The sequence below is a fragment of the Myxocyprinus asiaticus genome, chromosome 22 (genome assembly GCF_019703515.2).
Source record: "Myxocyprinus asiaticus isolate MX2 ecotype Aquarium Trade chromosome 22, UBuf_Myxa_2, whole genome shotgun sequence".
NCBI lineage: Eukaryota > Metazoa > Chordata > Actinopteri > Cypriniformes > Catostomidae > Myxocyprinus > Myxocyprinus asiaticus.
The window spans coordinates 36386614-36411300 of NC_059365.1; the positions used below are offsets into that span (position 1 = coordinate 36386614).

Here is a 24687-nt window from a genome sequence, read left to right on the forward strand (position 1 = left end):
TTACTATTATCTTTTTATGGATATTTTGAAAAGGAAAAAGGCTCATAAAGACCCTAAATTGCATCTTCTATATAAATAATAATCATATTAATACTACTACTACTACTACTACTAATAACAGTACTTTTGTGATATGTTCAAAAGAAAAATGGCTGCATTGATGTATTCTCATGTAAAACTTCTCAACATCTATTCTCAAAAAAGTTGTATTTTGTATGTGTGTGTGTGTGTGTGTGTATATATATATATATATATATATATATATATATATATATATATATATATTATATTTAAGGCTAGGGTTAATATTTGGTAATTATAATTAAAGAACAATAGAATTTCTTAATTTAGGAACAATAGAAGTCAATAAGAAGACCCCATTTGAACAGCCAGGTAAACATGTGTGTGCGTGTACAGAGTCAGGCTGTTGTTCTCACAGTACAGTAATCACAGGTTTGTAGGCAACCGCAGCTGCCTCTTGGTGACTCTTGAGAAAGCAAAACAACTCAAACTCCCCCTCTTCAGCTCGTTCCCTCTCTTCCCTCCTCTTTCTTTCTCACTCACTTTCTCACTCTTTCATTCACTTACTTACTCTTTTTCACTTTATTTGTGCACATTTCCTTCACTTTGTCTTCCTCTGTCTTCTCTATCTCCCTAGAGTCTTTTTCCTTTGTTTTCTTCCAACCATTTCACCCCCTTGCTTATCTTTCAGTGCTGTTTTCTGTCTATATCTCTCTCCTTCACCTCTCGTCCTGAGATTTACAATTGCTTTACCATTAATTCTTTTTGTCCTGTTCACTGTATCCAACCTGGAGTTTTTTGTGCCACTTTATCATGATTTATTTTATTTTCTCTCGCAGGTTAACTGCATCTTTAGTTCTTTGGATCAGTGTGTTGTCTGTCTTTATACTTTCATCTTTCTCTATTTCTTTGTTTCTCTTCCCTCCCCATACAGTCATGTGAAGTGTGTGTGTGTGTGTGTGTGTGTGTGTGTGTTGGGAGGCCCACACCTTGTCTCAATGTAATACCCCGGGGACCTCCAGTAGAGGCTGCCATAATACCAGCTCTGATTTCTTCTGTATCACACCCTTACCTCTCTCTGTCTCTGAACACTGTGTGTGTTGGTGAGAGATTTCCCCTCTTCAGTTTGATAGTACTAGCTTGAGAACGCATTTATCTGTTTATTATGTCATATTTATGAAGAAACAAAATATTCAGCTGGGAAAATGTAAAATGTTCATGTGGGACTTGATGTCATTTATTAAGATTAGATTAGATTTTTACAGGTTAAGCTATGATATTATTGGCATTGTTGGGTAAATTACTCACTACAAATTACTAATTTCTTCTCTAAAGTTGTAATCAGATTACTGACTTTTTTTTTTACTGAATTTACTTCAGTAAAATCAAAAACTGTTAGTAATTAGAACATACTTTACATCATTCATGTTTTACATGTATTCTGAAAATAATATTATTTTAGAAATATGTATAACCCAAGTAATCTACTTCAAAATAGTTAATTTAACTGTAACTATAATCTGATTACAGTTGTTTAAAATGTAATGCATTGCAATACTTTTTGTACTAAAAAAGTAATTAATTAAGTTGTAACCTAACGCTGTAACCTAATCACCTAACGCTGATTATTGGTTAATATTATTTTTCCTGCAGCCTTATTGATTTTTCTAATAAATTTGTTCCAGAGGTGGAGACAGGTAATTTTAAAATGTTATTTTGCAAACAGACATTTTTTTTTTTTGAGTCAATTATGATTCAGTGATGTCTTTAAAAGGGGATGAACGGCTGGGAAAGAGTAGTGATTTGATAAATGTTAGAAGTTAATTCAGTACAGATGAAACAGATGGAAAATAATTATGCATAAGAAGCTCTTAAAGCTGTATTCGTGTCCAGAATAGGAGTCTGTAGGCCAGCGGAGATGTGTGACTTTCACAGGAACACTACAAAATAGCACACACCCACACAAAAAACCACAGTTACACACACTGTGTGAAGAATGAGAGTGGAGCATATGTGTACATTCTGAAAGGATCGCAGCCCTGGATCACTGCTTGTGTGATTTGGCACAGGTTGGGTGTGTTTCTGTGTGTACACGTGTGTACGTATGTGTGTGTGTGTGACAGGTTGGTGTAAATGAGATTCAGACAGCTTTTTTTTTTTTTTTTTCTGTCTGCCTCATCACATGTTTAGTTTTTAGAGCACATGTAATTTCTTGCTTATATAAATTAAATAACTTTGGTGAAACTTCAATAATAGTTAATTATTTATTTATTTAATAAAATGAGTAGGGCTGTTGATTTAACACATTACTGTAGTGCAATTAATTCTATGAAATATTACAAGTTAAAAATATTAACACAATTTCTTAAGCCCCTAACCTGTAGGTAAATTCCGTAATAAGGAATGTTCCTACCATCAGAGCAATTTAAGCTTGATGTACTACCTTGAATTATTTTCGATTCTGTGGCAGTTTGGGGCAGTCAGCGCAACTACAGCTGTGCAGGCAACATGCCTCATCAAACCAATGAGAGCAGACAGCAAAGCCTTCCATAGAAGATGCTCTTTTGCATTCAAAGAGAGCTGGACTGAGCACAACAGAATGCAGGAATCCTGCTTTTCAAAGTTTTAAACTACGTGTAACTTGACACAGCTTCCTAAAAACACAGCGCTTATGACTAAAGATGCTGAAATCTATTGAGATGCGATGCAACCGAAATAAGACACTCCAAAAGCATCCATCTAACGCATGAGATGAGTACTGTACATAGATCAACAAATAAAAATAGCTAAAATGGAATTATGCCAATAATAGGGTTATGTTCAATGATATTGAAATAAACAATATTTTGACTTTAAATCCACTTTTTATAGTGTCTAATTGCTTTTTTATTTTGTCAACATTGTATGTATATGATGTAACATATTTCAGTGATCTGAATTATAATATTTATTCATTCTTTTAATTATTATTTACTAAATTATTTTTATTTGGGGGCCTTTCTCAGTAAATATTGATATATACATTGTATAATTATCGCAACATCACATAATATATTAAATACGTTTTTTATTACATCTGTTTGTTTTTAGGAGGTACTGCTGAAGAGGGCAGCAGACCTGGTGGAGGCACTGTATGGGATGCCCCATAACAATCAGGTATAAAAATTCAGGAACATTCAGCTTATAATTTATATATGTACATTATAAATACACAATTAGCAAAATTACATCAACTATATATTATAATTATTGGTAACACTTTACATTATAGGTTTCTATGTATGTACAAAAGTACAAATATGCCTATTACTAACATATTACATTTAACTACACATTTATTAAACAATATTACAATGTAATTAATATGTAATAACTGCATATTAATTTATAAAACATTTAATGTGTAACACGGACATGGTAAAACTGTAAAAGTTAGAAGAGGACAGGGTGAATGGCAGGGTGAATGAGAAATTTCAGATCAGATTTTTTTTAGGGGGTATATTCTATATCCTGTTCTTACACATCTCTCTGCTCTATGTATCACTTCAACACCTTTTCTTTCTCTCATTTTCTCTTTTCTCTGTCTCGATCAGGAGATCATTTTAAAGCGTGCAGCAGACCTGACAGAGGCGCTGTACAGTGTGCCACGGAGCCATAACCAGTTGCCTTCGCTGACGGGATCCAGTGCCCACTCAGGCATGATGGGAGTTAACTCTTTCAGCAGCCAGCTTGCCGTCAACATCTCTGAGGCCTCCCAGGCAGACCAAGGTTGGTGGATGTGTGCGTGTTAAGTTATATTTATGTCTTAAATCACACATGGAATTACATTAAACACTTGCAGGAGTGTTTGACTGGGCCTAATTCAACTCAAAGCTACTCTAAATCCTCACACACATGTCCTCTTAGTCTGGGTCTGGATCTGTTAGTCTGTTTTTTGATGGGCTTCACACACACCCATCAGTTCTGTACATGATAATCACATGGCTGTGTTTTGGCAAGCCTTTCACCCACATCACTCAAAACTGCCACTCATGTTTACCTGTTTATAGTAATGACACGTTTATACATGTGTGTCTGCATGTGTACACACTCTCTGTCACTCCTGAGAAAAGTGTGAGGGGCACAAAAGTGTGAACTAAAACGTGTACTTTTAGTTGCTTGGGATAAAAGCTTTTGCCGAGTGAATAAATGTAAACGTTTAATTTAAGGATCAACTTTGTCTCAGAATTGTCTCCTAAAATTCCTTGGGAGATATTATGATATTAACAAATGAGCCAATCTGACACATAGTATGTATATAAAGATTTAAAATTAAAGTGTATATAACACCACAGAAGAATTTGGTCTTGGAAAAATGTGATGAAAAATGTTTGAGTTCATATTAAAATCTCTGACTTACGACTTTGACATCTTGGCCAATCTGAGTACAGTTTTAGCCTGATAAAATTAAGTGACTATGGCAACATTTTTGAAAAAAATTAAAAAAACTTAAACCTAAACGTAACTGATAGTATCATAAAAAAGCAAATATGGTGTAAAAATGCAATGGCTGAAGCAAACTGTCGACTCGCGATGCAAAGGACCAGGTTACCAGTCCTGAAGAGCATGTAAGTGCAACGCTTTATTCATTGAGCTACCACAAAATTTGACCACGCTTGAACATGCTTGTAAATGTAGTTGGTTATGTAATGTAAATGTTAAAATGTATTGCCTTGCAAATAATGCATTATAGTAAAAGAGTTAAGATGTCATAAGATAGCACTGTGTGAGAAACAGGGCAAAAAGTAAGTGTTTATGAACTGATAATCTGCTGTTTATATGTGAAGGAATTAAAAGTAATTGTTGTTGTAGGGCCTCTAGTGTTCATTTCACCAGGAAACTGCCTCAATACTGTATGTACAACAAACCATGTAAAATTCATCTTGCAAAAATGTTGTTACAGTAGCATGATTCTATGAGACCAGGGTTGTGTTTCCCATACAACTCACTGTTTAACCACCATAGTACCATGTATCTATGTTTACTATGTAAAGTAATTAGCTAGTCACGACTGTTTCCCAAAACCGTAGTATGTCACACATCCATCGTACGAACAACGTTGGTTCAACAATATAGAGCTGTCAGTAATGACGTTACACAGGGAGAGTATAGAATAACTTCTGCGGATATCAAATTATAATAGCTCATTTACACCTACGCCAGAAAGACGTATAATGCACGAAAGTTTCTGAAGACACGAAAGCTGTTAATTTGACAGATGCATTGCAATGCAATAGTGGGGTTGCCCTTTACATCAGACTTTGGGATTCCCCTGACGAACTTGAGCATGTACGCACATGCGCACTCTTCAAAAACATGTAAGAACTTCACTTATGCGTTAACATGGACACATAAGCCGTGTTCTCCAACAGAGTGTGTTAAAGCGCTTTCTCTTAACAGTTTTTAATCCCTTAAACGGCTGCATTCACATCTAAGTGATGTTTCAGAACACCATTTTCTGCAAAACCTCAGAACAAGCCGTTTTCTTAAATGCAAGTAGACGTGGTCAAAATCTTGACAGAATGAAAGATAGATATGAAATGAAAGATATAAAAGCCTCTGCGAAGTCAAATGATGTCCACACAGCATACTAACAAGAAACTATGCTTCTAACCACAGGTAAAGAGCAGTAGTTCAAACCTCACAACTTTGTGATTCTGTTTGCAAATGTTGGAACTACGGTTTCGTGAAACACCAAATTGTTGAACTATGTTGGTAACGATAGAACTTGTAACCATAGTTGGCTAACAATACTTTTGGTAAATGCACCCCAGGTTGGTTTAAGACATTGCTGTAGAAGAGACACAAGTGAGATTACCAGATTACTAAAGGAAATTAGATTTTAAAGAGATCTCATTTGTCATTTTCTTTCCTATGGGAGTTCATGCATGCATCTTGGCACATGTATATGAGCATCTCCATGCATGAGTGTGTTTTCAATATCCACAGCATCGAGCCATGTTTCTCTTCACCCACCAGCTCTGTCACTCATAGACAGGAAGTGGGAATGTATGTGAAATGAACAGATCACTCTCCTTATATCAGAGAAAGAGAGACACAGGAAGACAGGGACACTCTCTTTCCCTTGACACCCCTCTATTTTCTCTCCTCCTAGCATTCATCCCCTTCTCCTCTCATCTGTTTTCCTCATTCACACAGGAAAAGAACACCTACAGGAATCTATGAGGTCATGGGAAAGGGCCGTTAGCCATCATAGAAATATTACATTCCATACTTCATGCTTGTATGCAGTGCAACTACAGCAGGCTTTAATTCAGTTACCCTGCTCTTCTCGTTCATCCGTCAAACTAATTATTGTTTCAAGTTCTAATTACGAGTTGCAAACTGATTTACAAAAACATCACCTCTCTCCTGCAGCTCATCAAACCACATAGGAACACAGTTTATTTATAAAAAAAAAGCACACACACACACCCTGGCTTAACCAAAATCAGCTCTATGCTGAAGAACGATATTTGCAGCCTATGATCTGTTTGGTGTATGACTGCAGCCATGTTGATGCCCATGTGGCTTAGACGTGTAAAGAGCACTGCACACACTCATAAGTTTGTCTAAGGCTGTATTCAAAGTTAATATTTTCTCTACTTTCCTCTCAATTGTGATCTGATCAGCAAATTAGGCTTAATGTCCAGAGAGTGGATAAGGATGGATGCCAAGTGGTACATTCAAAACTCTCTCTTTACACTTCCTGTTTAGTTTTGGGAGGCAATTGACAGGACATTAGCTAAAATAGCTTAGAAAAATATCAGCCAACCTTGTCTCATAGAATCAGGTTACTATACCTATTGTACATTTTTGCAAAATTATTTTTACATGGCTCGTTGTATGACTTTAATTCTCTGTCAAACAAATTACGAGTAAAATGGCAGATTGCCCTACTTTTCGCTCTGTTCCTCACACAATGCTATCTTATGACATCAAAAACCTTTTACTATAGTGCATGACTTGTGAGGTGATACATTTTAATGTTTGCATTAAATAACCAACTATTTACAAGCTTATTCCAGTGCAATGAAGCTGTGCAGAAGGGAACATTTAACGCACTTTTAGCGCCACACAGTGGACATTTCACCTCAGAACTGCCATTATACAGTATTGTTAATGAACCACTTAATGTCATTTTGCAAAAATGTTGCCACAGTTTCATAATTTTCATGAGATCAGGCTGGAAGGATGAGTAGAATGTGTGGCAGCAATGACACATCTTCCCATTCTCTCTCGATCTCAAACATAAACACACTTACACATGTAATAATACACACACTGCAAGCTCTGCTGCTTAAATGGGACATGGACAAAGTTTTGCTTGACTGCTGTACTGAGTGCTTTTATAACCACCGCACGTCTTCAAGAGTTTCTCACTTACAGAGGAATCCTACCCACTAGAAACACAAACCCAGTGTGTTACAGACACACATTAGTCCAACTGCAACATCTACAAATCACATCAAGTGCTTTATTACTTACAATTTGAGCAACAACTCATGAGGTTTTAACCCGTCGCAATGTCTTGTGTTCCAGGTTACTCTCGCAACTCAAACAGCGTGTCTCCTCGTGGGTACGTGCCGAGCTCCACACCCCAGCAGTCTAACTACAACACCATCACCTCCACCATGAACGGATACGGAGCTGGCATGACCAACCTGGGAGTCCCTGGATCCCCCAGCTTCCTCAATGGCTCTGCTGCCAACTCTCCTTACGCAAGTGAGTCTCCTGTTGGTCAACTACATTGCACGATAACAGTTCCTACAGATTCCCTGCTGAAAATGTCCCTGCTGTTTTGGGAGCAGGTACCCCTGCATGTGATGCTGGTGTGGTCACAGGCTTCTTAGATAGCTTAACCAGCAAGACTTTTCATTGTCATCCCTCTTTACCTGAAAGATCATGCTGGTCAACTAGCCTTACCAGTTAAGTTTTGCAGAATGGCTATGCTGAATCACTAGCACCAAACCAGCAGAAACCAGCCTGAAAATTCACAGTGATCTAAGCTGGTAATTTCAGCAGGGTTGTTAAAGGTGAAGTGTGTCATTTTTCAATGTTAAAAAACCTTTCTTCTATTCAAGCTTAAAGCAATGTTCCTTGGTTCAATAGAAGTGATGCTCAGTATTTGTGGCATAATGTTGATTTCCACAAAATTTAGACTCATCTCTCATTATTTAATTAAAAAAATAAAATAAAAAAAAAGTACAAATTGTGGTTGCAGTAAAGCACTTACAATTTAAGTTAATGGGGCCAGTCCATGATAATTAAAATACACACTGTTTCAAATGCATAGCAACAAGATGTAAACATTATATGTGTAAACATTATTTTAGTGTAAAACACTTTTACTGGCGTTGCGTCGTCATGACAGCGAAGTGGATATACAGTAAATGTACACAAACAAGGTTAGTAAGCATTTTTATCACAAATCATGTTAACACATATAATGTTTATTTCTTGTGGCTATACATTTGAAACAATGTGCATTTTAGTGTTCATGGACAGGCACTGTTCACTTATATTGTAAATGCCTTACTGTAACCGGAATGCTTTTTTTAAAAATAAATGAGGAATGGGGGGCCTGGGTAGCTCAGCGAGTATTGACACTGACTACCACCCCTGGAGTCGCGAGTTCGAATCCAGGGTGTGCTGAGTGACTCCAGCCAGGTCTCCTAAGCAACCAAATTGGCCCGGTTGCTAGGGAGGGTAGGGTCACATGGGGTAACCTCCTCGTGGTCACTATAATGTGGTAAGCTCTCAGTGGGGGGGCGTGGTGAGTTGTACGTGGACGCCGCGGAGAATAGTGTGAAGCCCCACATGCGCTATGTCTCTGCGGTAACACGCTCAACAAGCCACGTGGTAAAATGCGCGGATTGACAGTCTCAGACGCAGAGGCGACTGAGATTCGTCCTCTGCCACCCAGAGTCACTACGCCACCATGAGGACTTAGAGCACATTGGGAATTGGGCATTCCAAATTGGGGAGAAAAATAAAACAAAATAAATGAGGAACGAGTCAAAAGTATTTTTTTGTGGTGTCAATTGAGGTTAACTTGTATTGAACCTGGATTATTCCTTTAATGTGCAGAGACAGTTTTAAGTAAGCCATTCAAGTTGATGAGCAGATTAAAACTCTTTTTGTTTGAGCATCCCGACCAGCCATACAAAGCAACATTGCCTCAACCAGTGGTGCAAGTTCGGGTGAGATTATTTGTTTGCTGACAAATGGAAGATTGGGGGAGTGTTTGGGGAAAGCTGTTTGAAAATGGTCATTATTTTTGCAATTCCATTTCGTGAAACTAGTGGCACAAAAATTACACACTTCACCTTGACTCATCAGAGCATGTTTTGGATGTTGATTGGTCGGATTTTACAATCTCAGATAAATTTGACTATTGTCAGTGTCAAAGTTGATATCACAATTATAATCAGCGGGAACTCTGTTGACATCATGTGGCTATCTGTAAAAGAAATGCTGAGGTTATGTGTTAGTCTTTGCGTGTTCTGTGAGGGAAAGAGTCTTGTCTGTCTGCTGTACCATTCCCTGTGAATGTCTCCATCAGAACTAACTCCACAATTGCTCATATTTTTCATCTCCTTTCATGTCTAACACATTAACAACACTTCCATGCCACTCACTCACACACTTGCTTCCTCACTGTGGTCAGGATAGTCAGCTTTCTGTCTGCACCTTCATCTAGATACGTCTTTTACGCAACCAGGGGTATTTATAAAAAAAATAAAAAATAAAAAATAAAAATACAATGCTGTCCTCTTGTTTTATATACCAGGGTTACTATACAAGACTGTTCATATGTTCAATACACTGCAGCTGTTTTCTGTGTGACTGGCACTTGTTTGGCAGGCCAAGCTTTGTGCAAAGCTGTCATGGCAGGTTTGATTTCCATTCATTATTAAAATGGCAAACAAGTTGGCAAGAGTTTTCAATTGGAATTTCATTAAAGAATTCTGTGGGTTTTACTCTAGTTTGGTGTGAAAGCTCAAGCTTTCTACTCAAGAATATGAGCCTGATCTCGTGGAAAAAATTTACTTTTGCTAAAAGATATTACGTGGTTTATTACTTGTATTGTGGCAGTTCCGAGGTGAAATGCTGACTAAGTGGTGCTAAAAGCAAGTAAAATTTTCTCCCAAATGTATCACCTTACAACTCATGCACTATAGTAAAAGTGTTTAATAATAATCTGATTTTTAATAATAATCTTTATGTGCATGGGAATAAAATTAATTGTTGTTTAGCACCTCTAGTGTGCAATACATGCAACGAGCCAAGTAAATATAATTTAGCAAAAATGGAGGCATAGTAACATGTTTCTAGAGTAACATGTACCAGGTGGAAGAATTTGGTTGTTTTAGGTCGTTAGGTAGTGTAAAGTGTATTGGCTATTATATGTCCTGATAGCATTGTCCTCTGGCATGCTTTACGTGTGACTGTGTGAACAAATAAAATGGTTTTATGTTGGTGTTTCTGCGAAACTGCACAAAAATAAGGGCCAAATGTGTAGTGCTATGACCTAAATATAATATCATCCACAAGAGTTCTAAGTTATGGATCAACTTTGCCATGCAGGTAGCACACTTTTTCATTCCCATAATGCCTCAACCATTGCCCCTTCCCTTCAATTAACCCTCACAAACTAACAGTCGGCATGACCCTCATAACCACCTGCTCACTCACAAGCATCTTTGTGTGTGTGTGGGTGTGTGTCTCTGTGTGTGTGTCTGTTTCAGTCACCCCTTCCAGCCCTCTATTGGAACCTCATGCCACCTCCTCTTCCTCCTCTTCATCCATCCCTTCTTCCATCTCTCTGTCTGCGGGCCCTTTCTCATTCTCTCCTGTCCATATGATCTCTGCAGTCAAACAGAAGAGCGCCTTCGCGCCTGTCGTCCGGCCACAGACCTCCCCGCCCCCCACCTGCACCGGCACCAATGGGAGCAGTCTACAGGGTGAGCACCCCACCCCTCTCCTGCCGCTGAGCCAATCGGGGGAAAGACCCTCCTCTTGAACGTGTCACAAAGAAATAAAAAATGAGTCTCACTAAATTTTTGAGGTCAAAGTTGATCCATAACTTTCTATGCTTTGGGCTGGTTGCTTTTACAATAAAAAAGCAAGTTTACTGGACTTATGGACTACAGCACAATGATGATATTGCACTTAGTATCATTGCTGCTTTTGTATTTAATAATGGTGCTTGGATTTCTCTAAAATGTTAAATAAATATAGCAGGATATTACATCTGTTAGATGATATTTGTGTAAAATAGTAAGAATTTAAAATTTTAAGATTGAAATTACATCAGTTATATTTACTTAAAAAGGCTTCTCGTCCTGTTACTCTCATGACCTCACTTCTGAAACCACAAAAATACTCACAGCTTGTTCTGTAAGTATTCTCTCAAAACATATGAAGTATATTCACAGCATATCATCAGTCCAGTCCAAGTATGGCAACAAAGTGATTCAATATTCAACTGTCAACTGTCATGTCATATGTCAACATATCTTATGTCAACTGTCTGTTATTGTTGGTTGACATCTTGTTTCTCTACTTTTCCAGCTATGGCCGGCCTGATTGTCCCTCCCATGTGAAGAGGAACCTGATAGTCCTCTTCACAAAGGCTTCATTGAGCCCACAAAAAACTCACTGGCTCACCATACCTGTCTGACAATTTCTTATCAAACATCACCAATCGTACGAGGAGCTGCCTAAAAAGATAATCGACACCTGGACTGCTAAAATATATAATAATACAAATAAGATAAAAAATCAAGTATACCTGGCCTGAAAATGTCCCGTGTCCTGAAATGTCAATAGATTGTGTTTGATTGCCCAATACAACTTCATCCTTGGTGACTTTGTGAACACTGATGTCCATACACACAGCTGCAGGTGGTATTCTGAGCAAGAAGCCGAGAAGCTGTCAGGAAAAGGATATTCATGAGATTATCACAATGTGAACTACGAGCCGGTGTTTTGAAATGGAAAGGGGCTTCTCACTACGGGGTCAGTCCTTGCCTGTTGGGGCTTCTTTGCATGGCCCCTCTCTGTTCAATTCATATGTCTTTCTTGTTTCGATGGTGAGAGTCTATAAATCACAGGAGCAAACTAACACAATCAGATGGGACTGGGACTGTAATGCCAATCAAAAATGATTCATTCCTATTTACGAAATGTAAAGTCTTCGGTTTTTAACATCAATGTAATTGTAGTTGACTTTTTTTTTCTTTTTACCATCTGAGTAAAATGTACAGCAGGTGACCTCAATCAATGTGGGAATCAAATAAACTGAGTAATGCACAAATACAAAATGATCCCAGATGGAAAAACTCCAGCCAAGACGGATGGATGTCAGTCAGTTTTAAACATACTGTTTCTGTAGTTCCAGTGTAGTTCCAGGTGTATGGTAGGTAGATTTAAGCCAGGAATGCTTTCTGCAGTTTTAATCAAATTCATCAGACTTATTGTTGAACTTCTTATTGTGCTTTTTTGTATGTATTTATAAAGTTCGTTTTGGGATTCCTCTGGTGAGTTAGGCCTAATTAATAGTATCAAATATCTATGTCAACACATTTGATGTCTTAATACCTTTTAGATATTGTAAAAAGAGCGAAACATTAAAGGGATTAAACAGTTTTTGTAAAAACAAAAATGACAATGAAAAAAAAAAAGGTCTGGACATGACTAGGACACCTGTTTTTTAAAAGCAGGGTGCAAAACTTCACCACATTTGTAAAAAAAGACAAACTTTTTTTTTCAATCGTATATTTAATGTTTTCTTTTTGCAAAAAGCATTTGTGTTTGTTCTTCCTCTTGTCTTGTGTGTTCTTGTGAAATGTGTATGATCATAGTTCTTTCCTAATGCACTATTTTTGTTGGGGCACTTACAAGAACGATGTATCTTAGCAAGCAGATGAAAATGATGCTAAAAAAACAAAAAAAAAAGAAAGAAAAAAAAGAAAAAAAAAATTGAAAAAGAAAAATTTATCCAAATATGCACCAGTATGTTTTCAGATTGATTACTCTTTGCTTTGGTCATGATAACTGAAATGGCTAATTGTTCATCATGTGATTTTGTTGATGTTTCTAAAATGTTTCCATAATATTTCTCTGTCCTTGTGAGATTTATTTTACTTGAGATATTTGTTGTTTTCGCCACATAGCGTTGACTGGTGAAAAGTCAGCATTTCTATGCTGTCACATCTGATGTGCTGATAAATATACAACATGATAAATGTATCACATGTTCCCAAATGGATCATATCAGAGAAGTCCAAACCTGCACAGCACTGCACATGCAATTCGTTTTGACGTGAAATAATTCATTGTCATCAGTTGCTGGCGGTATTGTTATTGTTGTCGCACACACATGCACAAGTTATGCAATCTGTAGTTATAATATTGCAAGCAACTTGCTATCCACATTTCAGTGGAATAGCAGTGAAATTAAATAAAAGTAGGGGTTATAATGATGCCTTAAAATATAATGTGCTCCAACACAATGTATGTCTCAAATCACAAATCAAAATAATAGGGACCAGAGTGATGTGCTTTGGCAAAATATGATGTTGGTAATCATTACAGATTGTTACACTACCAGAAATTCAGTTTCTTGGTTATGTTTAACACACCTAAATATCACTTGCTGTGACCACTTGGAAACAATGTAATGTTAATATTCCAGTCAAGGTTTTTCCTATTTTCCTGAAGAGAGTGAGTGAAAGTGAATGAAATTGTGTTTTCTGAAAAGCTCTTTTATTTCACAGGTGACCTAATTACTTTACATTCATCCTTGCGGGGTTTAGACTTAAATGGCGTAAAGGAAATACAATTTGACAGTGTCCTATTGTACTGAAACAGCTGAATTTAATCTCAAAGTTAACAAGAAAACACACTTCTCAGAGATCCAGCCTGACTGGAAACATATACACACACAAACACACATTTCTATCCATTTCATTCAATTTCTAATAGCTTGTGAAAGTGTTTTTTTTTTTTTTTTTTTTTTTTTCATAGACGTAGAGAGCTGGCTTCTTTGGAAATGTTGAACTCCACATGAAATGGGGAAAGGTACTGCATCTTTGTGAAATATGAAATATTATATCTAAATATATCAAAGCACAATGTTTAATTAATGTTTTTAGAACTCAAATAGGGAGATGTATTCTACTTTCCTTTCGTCTCTCTGACCATGCTGTAAATAAATGCATGTTTTTTTTTCTCCTTTTTGTTAATTTTTTTCCTGTGATCCCGTGCTTTTTGTACAGAAACAGAAAAATAAAGATTACATTTGGCTTGAAATCCTTTTGTCAACTCTCAATGCTTTATCACGTGAAACGTTATCACAGCCTCTTTTTCACTTTCACAATGTTTTAAAACATCAACAGTCCGTCTAGTTATAAAAGTCACATTTTATGCTGTGCTTCTCAGCATGGGGTGGCCCATCTCGGGCCAGAAATCTCAAGATCTGCTCCAAACTTCACAGCGAGACTCATCCTTCCAAGGTCTCGACCTTTTGGTCTACTGCGTCTGCCAGCACTGCTCAGTTGATGGGATATATTTTTGAAACCTTATCCAAAGACCACATAATTTTTTTTTTTTTTAGAGTTTTGGCCTTCAAACCGAAGCACAGAACCAGCATAAAGACACCCTGACCCATGCAGATCAGAATCAATCATTTCTGGGATTCTTCCAGTGCAGTAATTTTCCTGAGCTCTCTGACTGGATGTTAAGTCAGGGTGAGAGAGATATTCAGAGTGTGATTTGTGCTTGTGTCTAAAGAAGAGGGATATATCTGAGCTGTAAAGCTGGTGTCCTCTTGATTACCTCTAGTATTTGACAGCCTCACAAATTGCACATGCAACACTGGCCAGTTTACAGCATGTCTTCTTTCTCTTGATGTCAGACTGATTAACTGTCTGGTATATCTCAGACCAAAATTTAAATGGAAAAACTCTGAAGTTGGGAAAAATTTGGGAAAATAAATGCATGGATGTCTTTACAACATGTAGCTTTCTATAATGAATGTGCAATTAGAAATATGCCTATATGTATATATACTGTATGTGTATGCCAGTTTTGGAGACGATACTTTGCAATTGTACAACAGGTTCCAAAGCTACATGCTACTCACAATTTAAAGTTGTTAAAGTAATGTCAAGTTACCTGTCATAAAAGTAGTTAGCTACACTACAAATTGCAATCAAGAAGTAGTTACACTGAACTACACTGAAGCCATTTAATTAAATTATATATATATATATATATATATATATATATATATATATATATATATATATATATATATATATATTAGCATTTTAGCATATTCTTTGGCATTTTAGCATTTGATTGTTTCCCATTTTATTTGTTCTTATTTAAATATTACCTCAGCTTGCCCAATTGTAAAGCTGTTTAACTTCCATGAATATTATATTATAAGAGCTAATTTACACATACACCAGAAAGCCATTTAATGCGAGAAAGCTGCTGAAGACAGGAAAGCTGCATGCACTGTGAAGATAAATACGCTGCAATAGATGGGTTTCCCTCAACATCAAACTTTGGGGTTCCTCCAACACACTTGAGCGTATACGCACATGCGCACTCTTCAAAAAACATTTAAACACCACTTCTTAACATAAACAAATAAAAGCCGTGTTCTCCGAAAGAAACCGTGTGTGATCTGCATTCGTGTTTACGTAACGTTTAAAGAACAGCTCCCCGGAATAAGAAATTTTCTTAAGTGCATGTAAATGTGGTCAAAGTCTTGACAGAATGAAAGATATACAGTATATGGAATAAAAGATATAGAAGCCTCAGCGAAGTTAAATGATGTCCACACAGCAAACTAACAAGGTACTATGAACTATGCTTGCTTATCGAGCAAACAAGTCTGTGGATGATGCAGTCAACATGGGATAGCATCATATTCTGCAGCATCTGGACAGACTGGGGACATATGCAAGGATCCTTTTTGTGGACTTCAGTTTGGCTTTCAACACCATCATCCCAGCTATTCTCCGGACTAAATTTCACCAACTCTCTGTTCCCACATCTATCTGTCAGTGGATCACCAGCTTTCTGACGGACAGGCAGCAGCTAGTGAGACAGGGGAAATTCACTTCCAGCACATGTATGATCAGCACTGGTGCCCCCAGGGATGTGTGCTCTCCCCACTACTCTTCTCCTTGTATACCAATGACTGCACCGCCAAGGACCCCTCTGTCAAGCTCCTAAAGTTTGCAGAGGACACTACTGTCATTTGCCTCATCCAAAATGACGATAAATCTGTATACAGAAGGGAGGTTGAACGGCTGGCTCACTGGTGCAGTCAAAACAACCTGGAGCTGATCACGGCCAAAACAGTGGAGATGATAGTGGACTTTAGAAGGAACACTCCAACACTGAACCCGCTCACCATTATGAACAGCACTGTGGCAGCAGTGGAGTCATTCAAGTTCCTGGGCTCTATCATCTCACAGGACCTGAAGTGGGAGACCCACATTGACTCCATTGTGAAAAAGGCCCAGCAGAGGTTGTAATTCCTTCATCAGCTGAGGAAGTTCAACCTGCCACAGGTGCTGCTGATACAGTTCTACTCAGCAGTCATTGAGTCAATAACTGTCTGGTTTGGTTCAGCTATAAAATCGGACATTAGAAGACTACAAAGGACAGTTCGGACTGCTGAGAGGATAATTGGTTGCACCCTGCCCTCCCTTCAAGAACTGTACACTCTTGTGTATCAAAGTTATTGCTTGTACAGTTTACGGAACACCGAGTCCGCTCATTGCTGCTAATAGTACTCAAGGTATTACTGTAACTTACTGTTACCACAAAAGAAATTTGCTTTGTTGTCATCCAACCACGTTGGGCTGTGTTTGCATTACCATGAGACGGGCACACTGAGTTTATCCATTAAAGAACCAATGACCATGGTGGACGGATTAAGAGCCGTTCACCGCGTCTCTGAGTGATAAAACTAATGGTTGCCGTCTCTCCCACGATCGCTAAACCAGCTTCGGTGCCTTCACCCTGTTCTTTCTCTCTCTCATAATAACCACACACACACACACACGACCCCTCACAAACACACCCGCACACACATTTGGCAACAGATAACTTGGTGATAGATCCCAGCTTTGTCCCTAAGTTATCATACCAGCGGAGACACGTGTTAAACGGGCAGACACCATTAACCATTCTCTCCGCCCACATTCATGGCCAGATTCTCTGGCCGGAAACCTTGCATGACGCACTCTCCATGAGAGCCACAATTTTGTGCACTCCTTCTCTCCTTAAACACACACACACACACACACACACACACACACACACACACACACACACACACACACACACAGACATTAATCTTTTATAATGATTAATTATTGCTAATAACCAAACCCACTCCTGAACGAAGCCCCAACACTATCCATCTCATGAACAGTTAAAACTGCCCTATTGAGCAATAATTATGTGCAATGCACAGCTTAGTCTATTTATATTTATCCAACATTGCCTACCTCTTCTGCCATACATTCCCTTGCATCTGTATATAACAGATTTGTATTTGTACATACGTATATATATTTTTTGTCTTATTGTGAATTTCTATATATACTTATATTTTCTATTCACTTTTTATTTTTATTCTATTTTTTATTATTATCTCTGTTTTGTTGTTGTATTGTTTGTGCACTGGAAGCTTCTGTCACCAAGACAAATTCCTTGTATGTGTAAGCATACTTGGCAATAAAGCTCATTATGATTCTGATTCTTTTAATCACGGGTAAAGAGCTGTAGTTTTAACCACACAAATTTGCGAAGCTGATTGCGAATATTAGTTGGAACTATGGTTTCGGGAAAATCGTTGAACTATGTTGTAACGATGGAACTTGCAACCATAGGTGGCTAATGATGCTTTTGGGAAACGCACCCCAGGTAAGCTGCTATAAATATATTGACTTTAACATACTTGGTCAGCAATATTCTCCTTAAACTGTTGCTCAGCCATGACAGCAGATGCCTTGAAAGACAAAACACGCCACAGAAGTGGACAGTTCATACTCATTCATAGTGTCTTTTAATGCACCTCTTGCCACAGCATTGAGGATCCAATGTGTACTTACGTTGTGTTGAGTCTGATACATTTTGGAACATAAGTACACATGAAATCAAGCTTGCATAGCCAGAAACGTCTGTGTTCACGGACTTGCATAAAGTATGTTTCTTCCTTTACGCTACACTGCTAATCATAGGAAAAAGTAGCTTGTAACTGGATAAGTTATCCTATAGTTAAGTTAGTAACGGCACTACTTTTAGTGAGCTAGTTTGTTGTGTTAGTTGTACACTGTTGTATGCGTATGTTTGCATGTGCACATTGATATGAGCATGTTCATAGTGTAACTACGTAAATGTGTGTTTAATGCACATCTACACCGAAACACCAGCAATGGAGTCATTTGAAGATTTGTATTTTTATCTTCTGTGTCTTCACTGAGCCTTTGATGCCACAGCTCATATCAAAGCAGGAAGTCTGCTTGGTATCTCTAAAATGTGTGGGAGTATCATAGCTTTGTCTGTCTCTCCGTTCATGCAGCCGAGACCAGGCACACGGCATTTCCAGACTCCCCAATCCTGCGGAGATCACATATCCATTCATACCAATGACTCCCCTAATGTTTCTCAATGAAAATTCAGTTGTTTGCATTTAATGAATGGGTGAGTGCCTTTTCACAAAGATGCCAGATTGTTATCAGTTTTTGGGTCTTGCCATGGCAAATTTTGTGTGTTACTACCATTCTTCTGGTCAAAAATCAGAGTCACACTTCCTCATACTTCTACCAAGAAAGGGTTGGTGCATCAAAATGGGGAAAAGCGCATAAAAATAGGCAGCATTTACATCTGGTTTGTCAAACGTTGAAGCCATCAGCTTGTCTGTCACTCTTTATGGGAAGACTCAATAATTCATGTTTCATGGTTTCCTTTGATGGACATTTAAGAAGAAAAAAAGACCTTGGTTGAAAATAAAATCACAAGTGAAGAGTTTGTGGTAGGAGAGTGAAAAATGGTGGCCTGACTGAATTTTCGGTTGATTTAGCAAGAACCACAAACAGAAACTTAATGTATGTGAAAGTGGATGGAAACCGGAGAGGAAACGTCCCAGTTACTTTCGTAACCTCCGTTCCCTGATGGAGGGAACAAGACATTGTGTCGATGTAATGACACTAGGGGTCACTCTTGGGAGCCCCAAACACCTCTGCTTTTTTAAAAAAGGCCAATGGGAATTAGCAAGTGGAATTTGCATGCCACTCCCCCGGACATACGGGTATAAAAGGAGCTGGTATGCAACCACTCATTCAGGTTTTGTGCTGAGGAGCCAAGACAATGTCCCTGCCATTTCAGTGGGTAGTTCAATGTTGTGGCAAGAGGGACAAAACGTCTCGTTCCCTCCATCAGGGAACAGAGGTTATGAAAGTAACCAGTACATTCCCTATCTGTCACTCGCTCGACGTTGTGTCAATGTAGTGACACTAGGTGTCCCTATACAAAATGCCACAACTAGCTGAACTGTGTTACATGGACTGGCTGTGCGAGATGGGAAGACCGCTGTGTGCCTCGTAGCCAGCGCACCAGGCCGTCACGTAACCTCCCCCAATGCTCTTATGAGCGTTGAACGGTCCTTCGGGAACAAGTCGACTGCCCAACAAATAGGGACAGGCTAGCCCAGCCGTGGCCTCTTTTCCTCTTTTTTCTCCCCAAAAAGAGTGGAATTTGTTAACCGACTGGGGGCCATAAATGTCTACGTCTGAGGGGTGTCACTCCCAATGGGAAGACACTGTGGAGACCACACCCCACCCAGAGAAGGGGGGGTATTTTGAGTGGAAATACGTCACATGGCCTTACTGAGTTTTGTCGGAAGTATGACATCTGGAGAAATTGCATGGTAGGTCCCACCCGAGGGGGGAGGAGTTTCTACAAGCATGGTGACCGGGGGCAGAGGGGACTCTGCCCAAGGAAGATGCAGTTTACCGACAGGGAAATGATTTAGCGGAAGATATATCACATGGGGTCACCTAGGGCGATCCAGCGCATTTTGAGCACATACCCCAGTACAGGGCTTAGTTAGCACATGTTCTGGGCCAGCAGCGAGTTTCTCTGCAAACTCGTCTGCCACAGGGCTAAGGAGGAAAGTCTTCCAGGGATAACAACTTGTGAACATGACTGGGAGTCAAAGGCACATGTCTTCACCTCAAGGGAGCTATACACAAGCAGTGCACCCGGCCAGCTGTCCCGGAACTTACCTGTTCAGACCTGACAACACACGGATACGAAACCGGCTCAACACAGAGATTATAGAACCTCACAAAGGTGTTGGGTGTCGTCCAGCCCACTGCTCTGCAGATGTCTGCCAAAGAGGTGCCACTGGTCAGGGCCCAGGAGGCCGCTACTCTCCTAGTAGAGTGGGCTCGAAAGCACCATGGGGGCGGCACGTCCCGAGTGTGATATGCCATCACGATGGCTTCAATGACCCAGTGGGCGATCCTCTGTTTGGAGACAGCACTTCCTTTCTGCTGTCCACCAAAGCAGATGAAGAGCTGCTCGGAGCTTCTAAAGCTCTGCGTGCTATCCAAATAGATGCGTAAAGCACACACTGGACACAGGAATGCCAAAGCTGGGTCTGCCTCCTCCTGGGGCAGTGCTTGCAGATTCACCACCTGATCCCAAAACGTGTTCATGGAAACCTTGGGCACATAGCCCGGTTGGGGTCTCAGGATAACATGAAAGTAGCCCGGACTGAACTCCAGGCACATTTTGCTGACAAAGAACGCCTGCAGGTCCCCTATCCTCTTGATGGAAGTGAGCACAGTCAGGAGGGCAGTCTTCAAAGAGAGTGCCTTAAGCTCAGCTGACTCCAGGGGCTCGAAGGGGGCTCCCAATCCTACAGAGAGGTCCCATGAGAGGATGAGATGCGGTCTGGAGGGATTCAACCTCCTAGCGCCTCTCAGGAACCTGATGATCAGGTCGTGCTTCCCTAAGGACTTACTGTCCACTGTGTCGTGGTGTGCCGCTATAGTGGCTAAATACACCTTCAAGGTGGAAGGTGACAGCCGCCCCTCCAGCCCCTCCTGCAAGAAGGAAAGCACCGATCCGACTGCGCATCTCTGAACAGACGCCACTTCAAAGCATACAGGTGCCTCGGTCTCAGGCGCCCCTGCCATGTGGCGGCGTTTTGCGGGCACAGGTGCACCGCAACCACCTTATCCACCTGGGGGATCTCCGAGTACCCCCTGGCAGCCCCACCATCGAGGGTAGTGAGAGCGGAGGAGCTCAGAGTACGGGTCCAGGCAGTAAAAGGTGCCCGCCACGACCTTGTGAGCTCCTCATGCACCTCTGGAAAGAAAGGGACCAGGGCAGGGTGCGGCCGTGAGTGGTGCTCCGGGCCCAGGAACCAATCGTCAGGCTGCGAGGGTTCAGGAGGGGTGGAGGTTTCCATTCCAGCCCGACACACAGCCACCTGGGCAAGCATGGCTGCCAGCTGCGCATCAGGCTGCAACTGGGCGACCACACCCGAAGGTAGAGTCCTCAACGTCAGACTGGACAGCCCGCTCTCTGATGCTGCAGTTGAGAGCTCTCCCACTTCACGAGCACTGAAACAAGATCGTGAACTCGCTAGCCAGCGGTCTCATCCCAGCGGGGCAAATGAGTGTACTGGGGAATGGGAGGTCCGTGGGGAGTTACCCGGTGGAGTGGCTCCCATTGGAGTCCCTAAATCGCCCCCAGTGCTAACCGATGCGGCCACAAACCTGTAGGTAGAAAGACCGAGGCATGGAGCCGCTGGAGTGGTCTTTCCTTCTAACGAAAGAAAAACCGCGACTGCAACGTAGCCATGGTCACACTCTCGCAGTGAGAACATGACCCATCCACGAACGCTGTCTCCGCGTGGGTAGCGCCCAAGCTCGTAAGACCGCGATTGTGGCCATCAGAAGCGGAGAGATAACGAACGCAACCAGGAAATACACAAACGGAGAGGCATCTTTAAAAAGACGCTCTCCATTAATGCCACTCTTTTAAGAAGGGAAAATATACTCTTTTAGTAGGAAGAATATACTCTTTTAGCTGCTGAAGCGCCCAGGGGCGTTCTCTGCACTTCACCAGTGCAAGAGCGGGAGAAGCCGCTGTAATGCGCCGTAAATCCAACAGCTTTTCGAGGTGAATGGATCGACAGAGTAATTCAGCTCGCTGAACACAACCGCTCGGCTCTGAATAGAAAATATGAATGAGTGGTTGCATACCAGCTCCTTTTATACACGTATGTCCGGGGGAGTGGCATGCAAATTCCACTCACCAATTCCCATTGGACTTTTTCAAAAAGCAGAGGTGTTTGGGGCTCCCGAGAGTGACCTCTAGTGTCTCTACATCAACATAATGTCGAGTGAGTAACAGATGGGAATGCTGTGTAAAAGCCATAGATAATGACATTTCAGTGAAAAAAAAAACTTCCTCAGTCTGTTGTGATCTTCATTCACATAGAATGCATAGCTTACCACAAAACACATAGACTACCAGACAAAGACTGGACACACTTGACAAATTATGGTTAACCTCGTTTTAAAAAGCTTTTGATCTAAAAGATAATGCTTAAATGCTTCAAATTAGTAGACAACTATACATTGTGCCTACATATGAATTTAAGCAACATGCAACACAGGGAATCGACATGTAGCTTCCGAAAGTTCATGTACCCTGAAATCAACCCCATTCAGTCGAATTGCTGACAAGCACCATCTCCCACCAGACATTTTTGCATCAGTCTAAGTTTGCTAACTTTGTTCTTCTGTGGTTCGGTGTTGTGTCAACAGAGTCATTAGCATTACAGACCAGGATTTGCATCTCACGTTAAAACCAGGAAGCAATTGCGTTTACATAAACAAAGATGAGCGCGATTCAGAGATTCCATTTTCCCTCTAAAGGTTCATTTTTACTTACTAGGTGAACAGGTTTGCAACTGCGATGACATTTTTGTTCGGCCAAGGTGTTCGTTTGGAGACATTTCTCCTGTTCACCCACTTCTCTGAAATTCTTGACCTAGGAGAACTCGGCTAGTCAAAGAGCACTGATGATTGGTTAAAACTAATCATGGCTGTGGGTTTGACGTGACATTTTTTATTTAATTTACAATGACGCGTGCCAGCTGAGGAGTAGTTAACTTTGAAGATAACTTTGAAATCTGAAAAACTTGGAAACTCCCTATTGTAAAAATGTTACAACAGAGACAACTTACCTGATGTGTCATCTGCTATTGAGTTGACAGCCGTCCATGACGTCACTCTCCATTAACTAATTTTAAAACGACACAGCGCGTAGTATAAATGGTGGCTTTGTTCGCCTAGAGTGCTCTATTTCATCCAGAAGAAAAATCGTTTGGCTTCTTCCATAGTATAAATTAGGCTGTAGATTATACTTTTATGCTACTGATAGTTACATTTAGGGTTGAGGTTTGGGGGTAAAGTTAATTAAAATATGCATTCCTCTTCACTGTATTACAACATGTAAAACTAAATTCAACTCCTATAACAACTCCCCTTTGGTGCCCTTCTCTGGACATTTTACCCATACGTTCAACAACAATACCTGCTTTGCCACTTAGGGCAGTAATTTGAATTATGGAAAGCACACATAAGCAACATAAACAGTTTGTTTTCCTTGAACAATTTTGACTTTAAAATGACATTTTGATGGAAACGCAACCTCAAGAATTTCTGTACTATGCTGCATATTGAAAGTTCAAATCCGAGTAGGTCGAGTCCGAGTCAAGACCGAGACCAGAAGAGAAATGAATGTGTTTAAAGTATTGATAAAGATTAAATAACTATTGACTCATATATTATTTGCTCCAGTTTTTGTTGTTTAAAAAATATTACCTGTTGAGTAGTAGTGCAGGAGTGTTGATTATTCATGTTTTTGAATAAAATTGAAATAAATGCCCCATCCTAGGTTAAGTGAACACAATTGTATTACAATTATGACATGTCAGTGTTAACAATATTACACAGAAAGTGAATCTAAACTTTTACTTTCAAATTGTTCAATAAATACTTTCAATTTCCTCATTATAAGTCAGTGTAAGGGGGTTCAGTGGAAAGGAGGAGGCGAGAACCGGCTTGACAACTTAAATAACAATTTATTAAACAAAAAACACAACCAAAAACACACAACTAAAAACACACAGTACAGCTGCCTGCAATTCTCTCTCTCTCGAACCGTCATCCCCGGCCGCCTTTATCCCTCGCGCACCCCATCAGGCTGATCGGGGACCGGGTGTGTCTCATTCCAGCCCGGCCCTGCCCTCCTCGGCTCTACACTCCACCCAGCGTTGCCTCAGGCCGGGGAGCCCCCGGCATGACGTACATCCCCCCCACCCTTCCTCTCCAGGGGGGGGCGTGCATTATGCCCCGACTGCCGGCGGGTCCTCCCCGCCTTCCTCGACCTGGGAGGAGACAGGAGGGGAAAAAACAACAACACAAAATGGCAAGGGAAAGGCCAACACGGAGCGACAGAGAGAGAGAGAGGAGAGAGAGAAAAATGCGCCGTCGCGTGGTCCTT

General features: G+C 40.2%; 1 protein-coding gene across 5 annotated transcripts in view; it reads left to right on the forward strand.

Moving 5' to 3' along the window:
- The window catches only part of LOC127413218 (transcription factor COE3-like), a 135079-nt gene extending 120712 nt beyond the window's left edge, over positions 1 to 14367 (forward strand). For 2 of the 5 annotated variants that reach the window (XM_051650163.1, XM_051650164.1), the window contains exons 12-16: positions 3112 to 3177; positions 3615 to 3789; positions 7603 to 7785; positions 10812 to 11027; positions 11638 to 14367. In XM_051650163.1, the coding sequence (XP_051506123.1) occupies positions 3112 to 3177; positions 3615 to 3789; positions 7603 to 7785; positions 10812 to 11027; positions 11638 to 11669 (672 nt within the window). In that variant the 3' untranslated portion in view covers positions 11670 to 14367. The remainder of the gene's footprint in view (positions 1 to 3111; positions 3178 to 3614; positions 3790 to 7602; positions 7786 to 10811; positions 11028 to 11637) is intronic. The other 3 variants (XM_051650161.1, XM_051650160.1, XM_051650162.1) reach the window with 2 other exon arrangements.
- Positions 14368 to 24687: the final 10320 nt, after the last annotated feature.